General features: G+C 42.5%; 2 protein-coding genes across 7 annotated transcripts in view; both read left to right on the top strand.

Moving 5' to 3' along the window:
• Positions 1-1,723, top strand: part of ANKRD29 (ankyrin repeat domain 29) — a 48,229-nt gene extending 46,506 nt beyond the window's left edge. For all 4 annotated transcript variants that reach the window (XM_045527555.1, XM_045527553.1, XM_045527554.1 and 1 more), the window contains one exon: positions 430-1,723. In XM_045527555.1, coding sequence (XP_045383511.1) covers positions 430-513 — 84 coding nt within the window. In that variant the 3' untranslated portion in view covers positions 514-1,723. The remainder of the gene's footprint in view (positions 1-429) is intronic.
• Positions 1,724-13,364: 11,641 nt separating this feature from the next.
• Positions 13,365-16,299, top strand: part of NPC1 (NPC intracellular cholesterol transporter 1) — a 41,572-nt gene continuing 38,637 nt past the window's right edge. For 2 of the 3 annotated variants that reach the window (XM_045527549.1, XM_045527548.1), the window contains exon 1: positions 13,369-13,537. In XM_045527549.1, coding sequence (XP_045383505.1) covers positions 13,481-13,537 — 57 coding nt within the window. In that variant the 5' untranslated portion in view covers positions 13,369-13,480. Of the gene's footprint in view, positions 13,538-16,299 lie in introns of all 3 variants that reach the window. The other variant, XM_045527550.1, reaches the window with a different exon arrangement.

Raw genomic sequence — 16,299 nt, 5'->3', positions numbered from 1 at the left:
TATAATAAACTAATTAAATATAAGGTATCAAATTTAATTTCACCAGTATTTATTGAGCACCTACTAGACACACTAGGCATTGTGCTGGACATAAGGAAGGAATGACAAATTAGACCTAGACCCTGCCCTTTAGGAGATCACAGTCTAGTAAGGGACCTGGCTGGATAAAAAATACCTCTAAGAATGAGCTAAGAAAATAACAAGTGATATGTGTACATTTAAAGAAGGCCTTTAATGCCTTCTATAAGAAAGTGAGTTCTTTAGCTTACAAGTAGGGTAAAATAAAAATTTTTTTTTTAAAAAAACAGTGAGTTCAGTGGAGATTTTTCATTAGTAAAGGAGAAAGTGTGAGTAAGATGTCCCTCTTTTGAGTCCCTAGAGCCACACCAGCTGTGAACATTCAATAATGCTCATCTTATCTTCTTTCAGGCCAATAAACTTCCGGCAGAACTAACCAAAAATGAACGTATATTGCGTCTCCTCCGAAGTAAAGAAGGTCACAGAAAAAGCTAACTTAGTTCTATATGTGATGGAAAGATGGAAACCTTAACCTCATTGTCCAAAAAGAAATTGCTTTTCGAACAGTGTTGGAAATTCTTTAAAGAAAGAAAATGCCCAGAATGGCCACCCTGTGGGTCCCTGACAAAGAAGAGCTATGCTCTGTGCACTGGGTCGAGAACAGAGCAACTCAGGAACCCCTTCCTGCAACCCCTTACCGTGGGCTTCTCACACTGCCCGGTAACTCAGCTCCAGGGGGCCTGGCATATCCATGGATTCCACAGAAACTCATTTCCAACTGTGCAAACGTGGGTCTCTCACTTAAACTCTAAGATGGACAGGGTTCTCAGTACTAAACAAGGAGAGAGAAAGCTTCGTTTCTTTTAAACTGAAAGGCTGACCTTCAATGAATTGATGCACTTTTGCTTTTGTGTTAAATGTAGGTGTCCTAAAATACATAGATCCATCATATTTTACATACATATGTATGTCATTCCAGTGGAAAATGTTTTCTTCTACCCAAGGGTCATAGCCATGATTATTATGAATCAATGAAGTGTAAACATACATTATTAAAAAGCCACTTCTGACATTCCACCATGTGCTACTCAAAGAAGGACTGTTGAACTATAGAAAAGACAAATGGTGCATTTGTGAGTTGATCCTCATCTTATTTGAGACATGTAAAAATCATGTTTACTTAGACTCTACATTGTAGGTATGTTAGGTTACCAGTGGAGTATTTGGAAATTCATAAAGTTACAAACCACAAGAAATTTAGGCTTGTCTCTTTGATCTTTTATTTTGGTTCTACTGTTGGGAATCTATTTCCCAGGTCGTAAGTAAGTAGACCTAATATGCTGTGGAATCTTGAGCTTCCAATACTGCATTGCTTGATACAATGACTTTGAGGTCCTTGGATAAAATGTGATATATGCAAGTACAATGTGTTACTATTACTATTGCAGGAGTATAAATAATAAAAGACTGTTATTAGCATTTAATAAGCGTTCATCTATGCATGTTCCTGGGTTGATTGATTCTAAGAAAGAAACCTGAGCTTTATTGAATTATTCCTTTGAGCAGGATCAAAATTTATATTCAATGCACTTTATAATCAATGGTGTCTAAATGTCTCAGTCAGTGCCTAACTGCACACACAAAAATTAAACTTTATTTCTAAGATCTACCATGATAAACGCTGCTGGTATTTCTGTTTTTTAAACAAATCTTTAGTTTTCTTGTTCATGTTCTGCCCTGGTTTCCAGCCAATGTTCTATGTAAAAATACGTAAAGATGGAGGGAAACGTAGTCCCAAAAGAATTTTTTGTTCAGTAAATAACAGAATAGAGTTTTTGAAATTGGAAAATATTCTCTTAAAATTTATGATTGATGCAGCAAAAAGCAGCTTATTTTGATCAATGTCACAAGTAAAGCCAGTGATGAGCAACCCACAGCCCCCAGAGATGCCTGTAGCCTGACTAGCTATGCAAAAGCCTATGATCTAATTTCAGGATGAAAGATTAGAAAGCTCTATGTTGCTAAAACACCTAGATATAAACATTTTGGTAGCTAAAAAGCAATGCCAGTCTCCTCTATGTCGGTCTTTTATTCAGCAAAGTTGTACAAATACACATTTTCCCCTATGGGAATTTCAAAAAGCTATATTCATTTTGAAGAAGAAAATATTAATAATATGGCCTTAAATGCCTTCCATTTTCTCCTTAGTTAGCCCTTATGCCAAAAATAGTTGCTTATCACTGATATAAAACAAAACATTAATATGAGTATTGGTAATAAAGTTCCAAAAGACAAAATGGGATGAATCTCAAACTTAATGTTTTTCGCTTAAACATGTCATTGGCCTATTACTTAAATTGTTTTAAGTGGATAATGTTCTTGAACAATATTACAGCCCTCAAAATGAACCCAGTAGCTTTAACAGTATGTAGGCCTCTTACTGCATTGAAGCGGCGTCTAACTTAGAAGGATAAGATTTGATCTAGATGAGATTATGGTATTATCCATGCCAAAGACTGTACAAAAGGTTTGTTATTTTAAAAATTGTATTTTAATTTGTGTACATGTACATGGTTCATATTTTATGTTATTCTAATTCACAAGTCAGTTAGCTCTGCAACCTAAGACTTAAAAACTAGCAATTCCTATGCAAATTGTCTGCTTAATTGAACTGCAAACTTTTTCATTGCATTCATTTGCTTCATTACACATTCCATGCTCTAATTCAAAATAAAGTTAATGTACTACTCCATTTGCCTTTGCTGCTTTTTTCTGTTTGTTTTCAATCAGAAGTTATTGCTTATGTGATTTTTAATAGCATGGAATTTTAGAGTGAATAATTCAACTCTGTTGGTAAACATATTGTTGTTTGGGATGCTGAATAGATCTTTAAGCTTTATTTTACTAATGGACCTGTGATTTCATTATTTCTACTGTGGAGAATGTTTGTAATGATTCCAAAAAGTTTTCATCCTGGCAAAAATTCCTAGGATAGTTACTGAAAATTCCGAAAATAGAAAATTCCCAAATTTTTCTCTTTTTTTATTTATTTGTTTTTAATTTTTTTAAGGCTGGTCAAGTGAAGCAGTGGGAGTGGAAAAGGAACAAAGGAATCTGTGACTTGTTGTGATCAATTAGTTGTAAATACCGCTGCACATGAACCAACTGAAAATCCCTAATTTTAATTTTTATTGTTTATGATAATCCTGGCTCTTCAGTCCTTGGCAATAGCTTTCTCCTATGAAATAGCTGGTGGTTTTGAAGAACTTTTGGGGTAGGAAACAAACATTTCCAGCAGTAACCACAAGAGTCTGGAGATTTCCACGGCCCTGGCTTCCATCTGCTCAACCACGAGAAAGATTCATCTCATCAGTAACTCACACTGAGACACCCAGGCAGAGGAAGAGAGCACCCCCAAATAACAGGCCGCTTGGAACCAGACAGAGATGCTTGCATTTTTGTGTGGGTCTACAGATTTTAGGGGTAAGAAGCTGAATTCCTAATTTCATAACAAAGTGGTTGTGGTGCTAGAACTGGCTGAGTTTCACAGGTAGCGACCAGGTAAGAAGTCTGCAGATTATTAATAATAGCAACAATAAAAACAGCAACTAACATTTTTAAGGGATTATATGTGCTAAGTACTAAGCACTTTATGTAGATAATCTCATAAAGTTTATATATATTTTTTCATTTACCCCAACAACAACCCTATGAAATAGGCACTATTATGCCCATCTTATAGCTGAGGGAACTAGCTTTGAGAAGGAATCTCCCTTGCAGCATTGGCTTGGTGCTGTCCTCCAATCTTGGAGGTTTTGCTTGCTGGGGGAGGGCAGAGGGGCACAGAGGTGCCCAAATGGTGTCACGGTTGTAGCATCAGAGCTACAGTGAGGGTGGAGAATATTTATAGCTAGAACAAATGATAATTGGTGATTAATTGAATATAGAGGGCGAAGGAAAAAAGGAGAGCTAGGAATTATACTAAGATATGTCAGAGTCCCCAAGACCACCCCCAGGCTCAGTGATTTGCTAGGAAGACTCACAGGACTCATCATATACATAGTTGTATTCATGGTTGGGATTACAGCAAAACAATATACAGTAATATCAGCAAAAGGAAAAAGGACATGGAGCAAAGATAGAGAAAACCAAATGCAAGCTTCTGAGAAGCTTCTCCCAGTGGATTCACATGGGACAGTCAAGTTGTGACAGCAAAAGTGTTGTCTACTAAGGAGACTCAGTGCTCGGGGTTTTAACTGGGGGCTGGTCAGATAAGGCACCCTCTACCTAGCTTTTACCAAAATTTCAGATTTCCAGAAGGAAAAGAAGCATTTAGCATAAACCCATTGTTTGTACAAATAGTTGATGCACAGTGAACCATTCTTATCATTTAATGAAAGTTTTATATCAGTGTAGGGGACTTGCCAGCCAAGTCCCCAGATGCCAGCCAAGGGCCAACCTTGCAAGCGGGACTTTCTAAGGACAGGCAGTCTCAGGCCTGCAAGGTTAACTCTTCCCTGCACACAAGGTTTACAAGGTGGATGGTGCAAATAACTGTGTTAGCAAATAGGGAAGAATAGTATATTTAGGGGGAGATAGAGAGTTTGACATGTTAGTTTGAAGAATCTGTGAAGTAGATTCTAGAAGGCAGTTGGAAATAGCAGTGGAATGTCTAGGACAAGGCTGTTGTTACTGATTTGGGCATCATCTGTGTAGAGGTGATGGTCAAAGTTGAGGGATGAATGAGGTCCCTAGAAAGAGGAAAAGAGATGTCAAACTGGGAATAAACTTTGAAGGAAGAAGGGAAATCAGCAAAGGAGATAAAACAAAATGGACAAGGGCAGGAAGTGAAGTGCATATCAAGGAAGGAGAAAGCCCCGAGGAGAGGAAAGCCGGCAGCAAGTCACATGAAGAAGTGTGGCCATGGGACACAAAGGCTGAGAAATTCCAGACTGCTTTTGCTCCACAACTTTGTCTTTGATGAGCTGGTTGAGTCATCAAAGAACTCTGGCCCTGTGATGGATAAAGATTGGTGAGTGGGCAGGACCTGGAGGCAATGTTACATGAAAATAAATGATTTCCTTGAAATGATTCTACTTGTTATTGGATAAATTGTATTTGTGAAGCCACTCCTGACACTTTCTAGGAATCATCAGCAACTATCAGAATGCATATCCTCTGCTTTGTCACCACGACTCAGGCAATATGACAAAGCTGAAGGCTCAGTCTGCCTCTTGACTCTACTTAAAGTACCCGAACACAGCAAAATAAGCCATTTTCTCCAAGCTCTCTGACTATACATAGCCCTCAGTTAAATAATTTACATATCAGTGAGTCTGGAAAGCCTTAGGATCTTTTCCTGGTGCCCTTACCCTTATTTTTAGCAATATTTTAAGATGAAATATGAATGAGGTTCTGTTTTAACAAATTAAGGAAGTTAAATGAGATCTTCGGTTCTGCCCGGGCATGGTGGCTCAGGACTGTAATCCTAGCATTCTGGGAGGCCGAGGCGGGAGGATGGCTTGAGCTCAGGAGTTTGAGACCAGCCTCAGCAAGAGCGAGACTTTGTCTCTACTAAAAATAGAAAAATTAGCCAGACAACTGAAAATATATAGAGAAAAAATTAGCTGGGAATGGTGGCGCATGCCTGTAGTCCCAGCTACTCAGGAGGCTGAGGCAGGAGGATCACTTGAGCCAAAGAGTTTGAGGTTGCAGTAAGCTACAATGACGATGACACCACTGCTACGCTCTACCCAGGGTGACAGAGTGAGACTCTGTCTCAAAAAAAAAAAAAAAAAAAAATCTCCAGTTCTGAGATACCTTGTTAGCTTTATCTCTGTCAACTGAAAAAATTACTTGCCCTATCTTTGGTTCTTCCCTCCCTCACTAGGATTTAACCCTCTAATCTTTAATGAGGGAAATGAATACTGTTATTATTCCCCACAGTTAAAGTTTCAAGAATACTCTTAGAAAAAAAAGTCTTCAGTTTGCAGGAGTTGGACTTTCTATTTTAGGAAAGATTAGACCAAAAAACAACCCCAGGCAAAGGAAAATGTGTCATGAGACTGAATCCTCCAGAGGAGGGAATGCCAATTTGAAACCCTGACTGCTAAACTGCAAGTTAGTCCCATGCTGGTAACATCCTATCCAAGTTGAAATTATACCACAACCCATGACTGGATTAACTCATACATCTTTACCATAAGTCTGACCAGCAATGCCCTATTTCTGAGTCAGTTATAACCATTGCACGAAAGTCACAAGTTGTAGCTGTAAGCTATTTTAAATGAAGATGTCTATAAAATTTGGCTTAAGCACAGAGTTTTAAAAGTCTATCCCAGAACCCAAAAGAATTGAGTACATATATATGGAACACAAGACATGTATAAGAATGTTTGTAGCAACTTTATTCATAAATGTCTGCCATGATATTTTTAAACCATGGAATACTACTCAGCAATAAAAAAAAGATGAACTATTGCTATGAGTAATGTTGATGAGCCACAGACATAAGGTTGAGTGAAAGAAACCAAATGCAAAAAAGTATGAGTCCATTTACAGGAAGTTCAAGAACAGGCAAAACCAATAAATGGTGGTTACCTCTTGGTTAAAGGGATGTGGTGATATTGTCCAGGAGAAGGTATGAAGGTGCCTTCTGGAATGCTGCAATGTTCTATGTCCTTCCTCCGGGTGTTGGATACTTGTCTGCTGCAGTAGCCAGCCTCCAAGGTGGCCCCCTCCTCTGGCATTCTTGTCCTTGTGTAGTTCCCCCCTACACTGTATCAGGACTGGGCTGTGTGACCAGTAGAATATGGCAGAAGTGACAGCATGTCACTTTTTTTTAAGAGACAGGGTCTTGCCAGGCCAGAGTGCAGTGGCCAGAGTGCAGTGGCAGGATCATAGCTCACTTCAACCTTGAATTTCTGGGCTCAAGTGATCTTCCCGCCTCAGCCTCCTGAGCAGCTGGGACTACAGGCATGCACCAGCCCACCTGGCTAATTTTTATATTTTTTGTAGAGAAGGGGTTTCATTATGTTGTCCAGGCTTGTCTCAAACTCCTGGCCTCAAGTGATCCTCCTGCCTCAACCTCCCAAAGTGCTGGGATTACAGGCATTAGCCACCTTGCCCGGCCAGCATGTCACTTTTGATGCTAAATCATAAAAGACATTATGGCTCTACCTTGCTCTTGTTCCCTTTTGAATCACTCACTCTGGAGAGAGCCAGCTGGCAGGTCTTGAGGACACGCGGCAGCCTGTGGAGAGGCCCATGTGGAAAGGAACTGAGGCCTCCTTCCCACAGCATCCTGGAAGAAGATCCTCTGCCCCAGTCAAGCCTTCAGATGATGGTGGCCGACATCTTGACCACAACCTCATGAGAGACCCTGAGTCAGAACCACCGAAAACCACCCAAATCCCTGACTGGCAGAAACCAGGATATAATAAACATTTGTTCTTCAAATATACTAAGTTTGGGCATAATTTGTTATACAGTAATAGATAACTATTAACAATATAAGTGTATAATATGTAGAAACTCATCAAGCTGTACACGTAAGCTTTGTACACTTTATATATGAGTATCATATCTTAATTAAAAGTAAAAAAGAAAAAAGTCTATTACCAAAAAGAGGTTTTCAAAAATGCTCAACCTGAACCTCCTCAGGGTTTTCATAGAAGTATTAACTCAAAGTCTCCTGTATCTTCACCCATTCCCTGTGTTCCACTGGACAGCCGCCTACCACCTAGAGGTGGTTCTTTTAGAGCCAGCTCTACTGCTGGTCCTGGAGCTTTTTTGGTACCAACCACCAGCAAAATGTACTACGTCTGTGAATACTACAGGAGTTCTATGGCATGAGCAGCAAAACCAGGGCCGACTTATCCACTATGCATAGTAGGCACAGTGCCCAGGGCCCACAGTGCTTTAAGGTCCCATGAAAATGTTTTAATTTTAATTTCCTTTAAAAACAGATGAAGAGGAAGAATATTATAAAAATGAATATATAATAATGAATCCAGGCAGGATTATATTTGTCTTCATGCCAATGCAGTTGTAAATTATAATTTTAAATGGGTTTTTCTGAAGGAGGAAAAGACCCCCCAAAGCAAAGGCGTCTAAGGCCCATAAAAGGCACAAGGCAGCCCTAAGCTAAAGGAGGAGTGCCAGGGACTAACTGTGTGCCCTCCGCCCAGATTTCCTGCGTGACTAACTCTCAATGGGACTATATTCGAAGGTAAGGCTTTAGGAGGTAATTAAGATTAAATGATGTCATAAGGGTGGGAGCCTTAATCCAACAGGAGTGGTGGAAAAAGAGGAAAAGAGAGAGAAATCTCTCTCCCCCACGAGCACACACTGGGAAAACCCAAGTGAGGACACAGGGAGAGGCTGCAGCCTGCAAGCCAGAAGAGAGCCCTCACCAAAACCGAATCAGCTCCCGATGCTGACCTTGGACTCCCCAGCCTCTAGAACTTTAACAAATAAATTCCTGGGTTTTAAGCCACCCAGTCTATGGTATTTTGTCATAGCACACAAGAGAAAAAAGTGGGGACAAAAGTAACCAAAGCGAAGAGGTGCCAGGTCCATGAGCAATGGCCTCTGATATCACTAGAGGAAGCTGGTTGCAACCTGTCGCCCCGAAGGCCCAGGTCTACCTTCATTTCCTGTTACTGAGCTTTAGGCTTCAAGCTAGGAACTGGGCAAGCTTGCAATCTGTGCGGTAGTCAGGCATTCTTTTTTTCTTCTCCCATTTGAATCACTACCTACTTTGAAGTTTGCAAATCAGCAGCAGCAAAAAAAAAAACCTTCTTTATTTTAGAAGAAATCAGTTATTTTGTTGTAATGAAATTTCATATGAATATACTGCTCAAATCATATCCCTGGTCTGGAAGATGAGATATAGTCAATGCTTAGCCAATGACATAACCCAGGAGAGTGAGGCTTAAAGCATATGTTTTACAGAGGGCAGCGTGATCAACCATGTTCAACGCTTCTAAGAGGTCAAGTGAGATGAGAAACCATTGCAATTGGATTTGGCAACACAAAAATCAGTGGTGACCTTAAGAAGAGCAGGTATCCAGATATGGCTTTAGGGGAAGGAGGGAAGCTGGGTCTTCATATCACTCCTTACCGCAAAATAATTCCGGATGGATCATTCTTGTCATGAAAACATTAAAATTTTAGAGGAAAACATGAAATAATTTTTTATAACCCTGAAAACTAGTAAACCAGTAAAAGTATCTACAATACATACGCCAGACCAACAGGTTAATTTTCTTAATAAATAGTTTTTACAAAGCGTTATGAAAAAGAAAATAATCTAATAAAAATGAAGAGCACAGAAAAAGAAATAAAATCACTTGTAACTGTATGAAAAGATTCTTAATATCACATATAAATGAACAAATACAAAGTAAAGCATCCCAAAGTAAAGCATACCTTTATTTAAATAAGATATAAAATAAATAAAATCACAGATACCATTTTTCACCTATCCAAATGGCAAAGACGAATGTTGGCAAAGGGGTGGCACTGCCATCCATTGTTGGCCAAGGTATAAACAGCAATCCCTTTGGAGGGCAATTTGACGATAATCAAAATTCAAATGCACATTTTCTTCTATCCAACAATATAAAAATTTTCCAACAGTTCTATTTGTATATGATTGCATTTATTTATTTATTTAAGAGACAGGGTCTCACTCTGTCACCCAGGCTGGAGTGCAGTTGTGCAATCATAGCTTCCGGGCTCACGTGATCCTTCCACCTTAGCCTCCTGAGTAGCTGAGACTACAGGCGCAAGCTATCACGCCTAGCTAATTGTTTTAGTTTTTGTAGAGATAGGGTCTCACTGTGTTGCCCAGGCTGGTCTTGAATTCTTGGCCTCAAGCAATCCTCCCATCTTGGCCTTCCACAGTATGACTGCAAAGATTAGGTACAAGGATGTTCACTGCATCATTTTTTCTAATAGAAAGTGACAAACTAAATGTCCAACAAGAGACTGATTAAATAAATCATGTAATGGATCAAAAATTGTTAACATGGGTATTTCCAGCCTTCCCCTTCCATCTGCCAGCTAAGGAGAATTTTATCTTGGGTCAACTTTCCCCTCTCCCTCCATAAGGGAAATGTTCAATAGCTTTTAGACTTTTGTAATGTAGCATCATTAGGAAAGCAGAGGGCACAGAAAGATGCAAGGCTTTTTGGAATCCAGGCAAGTTCAGGAATGTGAGGAAGTATATGGAAAAGAAAAGGTAAATTTATAAGGTATTAGTGGGACCACACAAACCCTTCACATGTACCAGAAATTCAAGTAGAGAAGTTGAGTTATTTTGAAATACCTGTTGGTTGGTGATGTGAATTTCATTGATTTAGACACTACTCTGGGGATGGCTTCAGAGTGTTATATACACATAATAAAATTCTTCACAACTATTAAAAGTAGTAGGTGGAAAAGCATTTGCTAAACATAATAAAGCAAGATGAAAATTGTGTACAGCAAATTTCCACTTGCTTTAAAAGTCTATATATTATATTCACATACATTTATGTTTTCAACTCTATAGAAGTTTTCTGGAGGATGTGCACATTCATAGAGATACATGTCTAATAATTTTATTTGCCCTCTTGTTTTCTACTTTATTATTCTAAGATCAATGTTGAATAGTGCTTATTAAGATAGTGGCATTGAATATTCTTTCAACAAACAAACAACAAAGTCTCTCCTAGGATCTCAACTGTTGGGGCTCAGAAAAAAATACCCCAAAGTGTGCTGCCTTGGCATGCTGAGTACTGTGAGCGACAGGAGATTGGAAGGGGCAGCTTCAGGAGGAGAGTCTCTCTCTGACCTCCTGCCCGCCTATCAAGTCCCACCCTCTCCCTGGAAGCAAGTCATAGAAACCAGAATTCCTCTTCCCCCAAAGCAAGCCATAAAACCTAGAAATATTACTCCAACCTTCCCCTGTTGTTCTGAGTAGCAGCTAACCATAGAGAAATTCTCTGATCTACCTCGTCTGGTAGCAGGTCATAAGACCCTCATTCCAGAGGGGTCCTACCCAATACCTAGGAGGAAGTAATGCTACATAGAGAGGCCTAGATGAGTCTGAACAGATGGCCTTGCTGTGTTCCCCCCACCTCAATCTGATGCTATTAGATCATCCAATCACGTCTCTACTTTGCTGCCCATTCTTCATTGAATCTAAGCATAAAAATGAACAGTTTTCCCTGGTCTTTGGGTCATTTCTGAAGGTTCCCGTGTCATATAAAACTTTGATTAAATAAATTTGTTATGCCTTTCTCTTGTCAACCTGTCTTTTATTATAGGAGTATCAGCTGTGACCCTGAGGCTGGGTGAGGAAAGGTATCACACCTTTCTGCCCTACAGAACCACATTAAAGCAATTTTCAGAGAAGGAAAAAGTACACCACAATGTGGCACAGATTATCCATAGTGATGAAATTATAAGTGCTTTTTAAATTCTTGCCTCTAAACTTTTATGTATTTCCAAACTTTCTACTATAAGCAGGATTACTTTGTTATCAGCAAAAAATGTTCTCTTAGAAAGATGGTGTTGATTTTTAAAATATTTCCTAGGCTTTTAGGCATTGTTGAAGCTGTATGAAAGACGGAGAACCAGCAAAAAATGTAGCTGAAAGATCTTTTTATTTTATTCTGGCAGATAGTGGACATGATTCGTGGAGGGGCATCAAAATTTCTGTCCATCCCAGAAATGTCTCATATGGCGTTTGAAATTGCTTTTACTCAAGTCAATTATTTACTAAAGGTAGTCCCCTCCCCTCTAAAATTAGGACTTTGCTAAACTGGAAGGATAACTAACCTACCAGGATCCATTCCAGGGAATACCTTACAGCAGTGGTTCTTGAACTTGAGTGTGCACTGGAAGCAGCTGGAGGTCTTTTGAAACTACCAATGGCTAGGCCCACCCCCACCCTCACCCCCCAGAGTTTCTGATTCCGTAGGTCTAGGGTGGAGCCTGAGAATTTGCATTTCTAACAAGTTCTCAGGAGATGCTGTGCTGGACCACATTTTGAGACTTCCTGCCTTAATCATCAGTGGAGCTACCAGGAGCGGGCGTCGAAGGATAGGAGAGCAAACAGCTGGGTGAGGACCAGGAGGTCTTTGTGGACTGTCGAGGGCTGAAGGCTCAAAAAAAATCACTACAGTTTCCCTGCCAGGGCAGCCAGGTGCACATCTCAGGGCTGAGGAGGCGAGGAGGCAAGACAGTAACTGAAACAGCTCTTTGTAGGGTAGGCTTGAGAAGGTCACCGCTTTGGTCCCACCTGGGGCTGGGTTTGGTTCTTGCTACGGACGCATATTTAGTCTTTTCCTTGCAAATTTGCTTCCACTGTTGGGGAAAAGGTCCTTACATGGAAATGACTGATCCTTTTGAGTGGTATAAATAATTGAAATTTGAGGGAAAATGTTATCAGAAATACATACAATAAAAATAAGGTAAAGGTAAAAAATATATATGTAAAATAAATGCATGGCTCAAAAACGAAGATGTCTCTCCTTTATCTTTGTATTACATGACTCCACTCAGAACTTAAAATATTTTCTTTTTTGTTTGTTTGTTTTAATAACAGCATTAGCCAACAGAACTTAAAATAGACTCTGGTCCCGGCCTGGGGATCTAACTTCGCAGTTTTCTCACGCCCACGGCTTCACTGCGCTGCGCGCGGCCCGGCCAGCAGGTGGCGCTGTCCTGGCGCTTTTCCGAAGCGCGGCCGCGGCGGCGCCAAACAAAGGGTGGCCAAGGGCCGCCGCCCACCTGCGCGCTCCGCCCCTCGCGCTTCCGGGTCGCCACACCGTCAGGCCACCGCGCGTCACCGTCCCGAGCCTCGCTGGAAAGTGCTCGGCACAGATTCCTTTTGGGTGACTGGGTTTGGGAGGAGAAATTGCTCAGAGTATTTATTGGGGCTGAAGTAAACACACACTGCGCCGAGGAGTGGGGCCTTCACTGGGACTCCCAGGACAGAACTGCCATTTGCTCACCCTTCTCGCCCACCCGCTCCGTCCCAGGAGACAAAAAGGGGGAAAAGCGAGCTAAAATTAGCATCAAAGCTAGTTTCCGTGGGCACAACCCCAGGAATATCCGCCCAGGCCAGGGTGGATTCCAAGAGTTCAGCTGCCCGGGTCTGAGCCCCCAGCCCCACGCCGCGCACCCGGGGCCCGCGGGCGGGGGTTAAGCACGGCGACCCGCAGAGGTCGCGCTGCCCGCCGGGCTCCGCGCGTGGCCGACCCTCCCTGACGCGCTGGGCCCCGCCCCCGATCGGGCCCCGCCCAAGAGGGGAGGGGTCGCCACCTCCGTCCTTCCTGAGCTGCGCGCGCAGCCCGCCGCTGCCTGCGCCTGCTCCCTCCCGCGTCCGGCGCGGCGTCCTGAAACTGAGCCCGGGGAAGAGAAGCGGCCGCCGGGAAGCAGAGCGAGCCGCGCCGCCGCCGTAGACAGCATGGGCGCGCGCGGTCCGGCCGTCGGCCTCCTGCTGCTGCTGCTCTGCCCGGCGCAGGTGAGCGGCCGCCGGGCATCCGGGCGGACGGCGGGGGACGCGGCGGGGCCGAGGGCCGGGGAGGGCGGCAGGCGGAGCGGCGGCTCAGGCAGCGCTGTCCCCGGAGCGGCGCGGAGCCGGCAGGTCCTGGGGAGGTTGGTCCAGCGATGGAGACCCCAGAGGTGTCCCCGTCTGTCCTGTTCCTGTCTCCGGCCACGCTCTCTTCCCTGTGGTCTGGAAGACGGTGGCAGCCGGGGGCTGCTTGTGGGGCCTGTTTTGAGCTCATTTCATTGTGGTCACCTAATTTCTCGATTTAGAGTGTGGGATCAGAGGAAAGTGAGTAGAGAGGAATAGGGATTTTTTTTTTAAGTTCCTTTAAAAAAAAAAAGTTGCTACATGCACATGAACTCGTAAATTTCGGAAGATCCAAGCACTTTATTTCCCCATCTCATCGCCTGAGGAAGGAGGTAAAAGCGGAGGTAAAGAAAGGGTACAGAATTCATCAGGCACCAAGTTGGAACTGTCCTAAGAACTTTACATAAGTCAGCTTGAGCTTCTAAAGAGAGCAGGTTCCTCTCATTAATTCCTTTTAACGTATCAGGTCGCTGGGGCCCACAGCGGGGGTAGTTGAATTTCCCATTGGCACGGTTAGCCAGCGACCAGCCAGATGGGGCCTGGAACTCAGTGTCCTGACCCCCTGGGTGGGCTTTTCCTTGGTTTCATCCCTGGGTATGAGCACCTCACTATTTGTGTTACTACAGTTTTCTCTTTCAAAACTGGGGAAGGGGGGGACGTGTAAGGAGGTAGTGCTACTTAAACCAAATCAGGATGAAAGAGTGAGCCTCTGGGAATTCTGTGCCCACTAACTCCCCTCAAGTAGGCGTATCAGTAGTGAGAAAGCAGCAAATCAGAAGGCAAGGAGAATTAAGGGGTCCCATGGACTAGAAAACTATTCTTGCACTTCTGTGTCGTTGTCAGAAGGGGACAGGTGATGCTGACCCAGTAATGGCCTGAGAGCCAGGAGAAGGGCCCTGGCTCCCTCCTCTGGAGTGTGTGTGTTTCCCAGCTGTGTGGGCTTGTGAAAGAGCACACATCTGGTATTGGGAGAAACCCAAGAGCAGCTGACTGGGAAGGGAGGCAGAGGAAAACAGATTTCAGGGAGGCAGTTTGGGATAGGGTCAGCTGGTAGACCACTCCTTAGCTCTGAGGCTTTGGGCACTTTATTCTCAGCCTCAGTTTCTCCTGAAGATAAATAATACCTCATAGAGTTATTAGGGTTAAGTAACATGGTATATAGAGAGACTTCATCACTGTACCTAATGTCATAAAAACACAAGAAATAGTAGCAATTATGTGCCTTAGAAAAAATACAGCTATTCAGTTTCCCTAGAATTTTAGATCAGGACCTAACAGGCAGGCTTCACATTATTAGTAGCTTTAACTTATCTCTGAAATCCTTTCCTCCTAGGACATTTGAGATAGGTCAGAGGGTTTTTGTGACTCTCTTGCGACCTTGAAGCTTGCTCAAGGTCTGTCACAATTAACTGGGAACGAGCCTATTTCATAAATTAACTCCTTCCTGTCTGGAGGCTTTGAGTGCACCTGAACTGATGGGGTGGAGCCTTGAAGCCAAACAGACTGGAGGAGGGAGTGTCTGCTTTTAGAGTTCATACCCGTGATAGCTGCTCATCTGGTTTCGGCCTGAGCACTAATAAAGTTCTGTCATAGAATTATAGATTCGCTGTCCTTTGTAAGGCCTAAAGTACATTTTGGGGAGATTTTTGCTTTTCTTAATTTTTTTTTTAACCTTTACACATGATGAATAACACTACTAGACTGCCTGGTTTTTAAACTTCGTCGTCATCCAGATGTATGCAGTTTCGAGAAATAGTGTCATTTTTATAAGCTTTAATCTTTGACCTAGGAGTGATTAAGAATAACCATCTGAAACTGGAGTGACTGTGAATAAAACTTCTCCATCTCTCCCACTCCTTAATTGATGCTGTGATCAGACATTTTACTAACGAGTAATCAGGGGGAAAATGAGATTTTTTTTTTTTTTTATTTTAGCAAGTGGGCAGAGAGGAAAGGATTTGCTGAATAGGCCTTTGTATTCCTTCAGTGTTTGTTATATTACCCAGAACAAAGAATCCCTCTGGTCATGAAGACAGTATGCTCTCTCTTTCCTGGGTAACCCTTCCTCAACTTCATCCCTAAAAGGGATGCAGTGTTTTAAGCGTAGCACTAGCAGGTTACCTGCTGCGGAAGCCTGGATTAGGTTGTCTCTAATCTGATCTCAGGTGCCCCTTTGCCTCTTCACCTGCAGCTCTGAAGGGTGTCCGCTCTCCAGCTCTCCAGCCAAGTTAAACTACTTGCTAGCAAAACCCTGCCCATCTTCCAGGGCCCCAGCTCACATGCTGCATCATCCACGACTTTGTTGTCCTGTTCTCCCAGCTAGGACTCTGAAATTCTAAATCTTTGCTTAAACTGCTGCACATTTGATGTCTGGTTAAAAGACCTGGCTGTGGGTCTTGACTCTCCCTTTTCCCAAGAGTGATCTTGGACGAGCCAGTTATCCTCTGGAGCCTCAGTTTCCTCCTCTAAAATTGGGTTAACAGCTATGCCTACTTCCCAGGGTGTTTCTGAAAAGACAGAGAAATATTTTTGAATTGAACTACCAGATCGCAGCCCCCTTGAGAGCAAGAACTGTATTTTATCGTCTCCAAATATTGCCAGGACTTTTGACCTGGGACTCTTTTTAATCACAAAATCTTTGGGCCTCC

Source organism: Lemur catta, chromosome 16 (genome assembly GCF_020740605.2).
Source record: "Lemur catta isolate mLemCat1 chromosome 16, mLemCat1.pri, whole genome shotgun sequence".
NCBI classification, from domain to species: domain Eukaryota; kingdom Metazoa; phylum Chordata; class Mammalia; order Primates; family Lemuridae; genus Lemur; species Lemur catta.
This window is presented reverse-complemented; position numbering and strand designations above follow the sequence as displayed.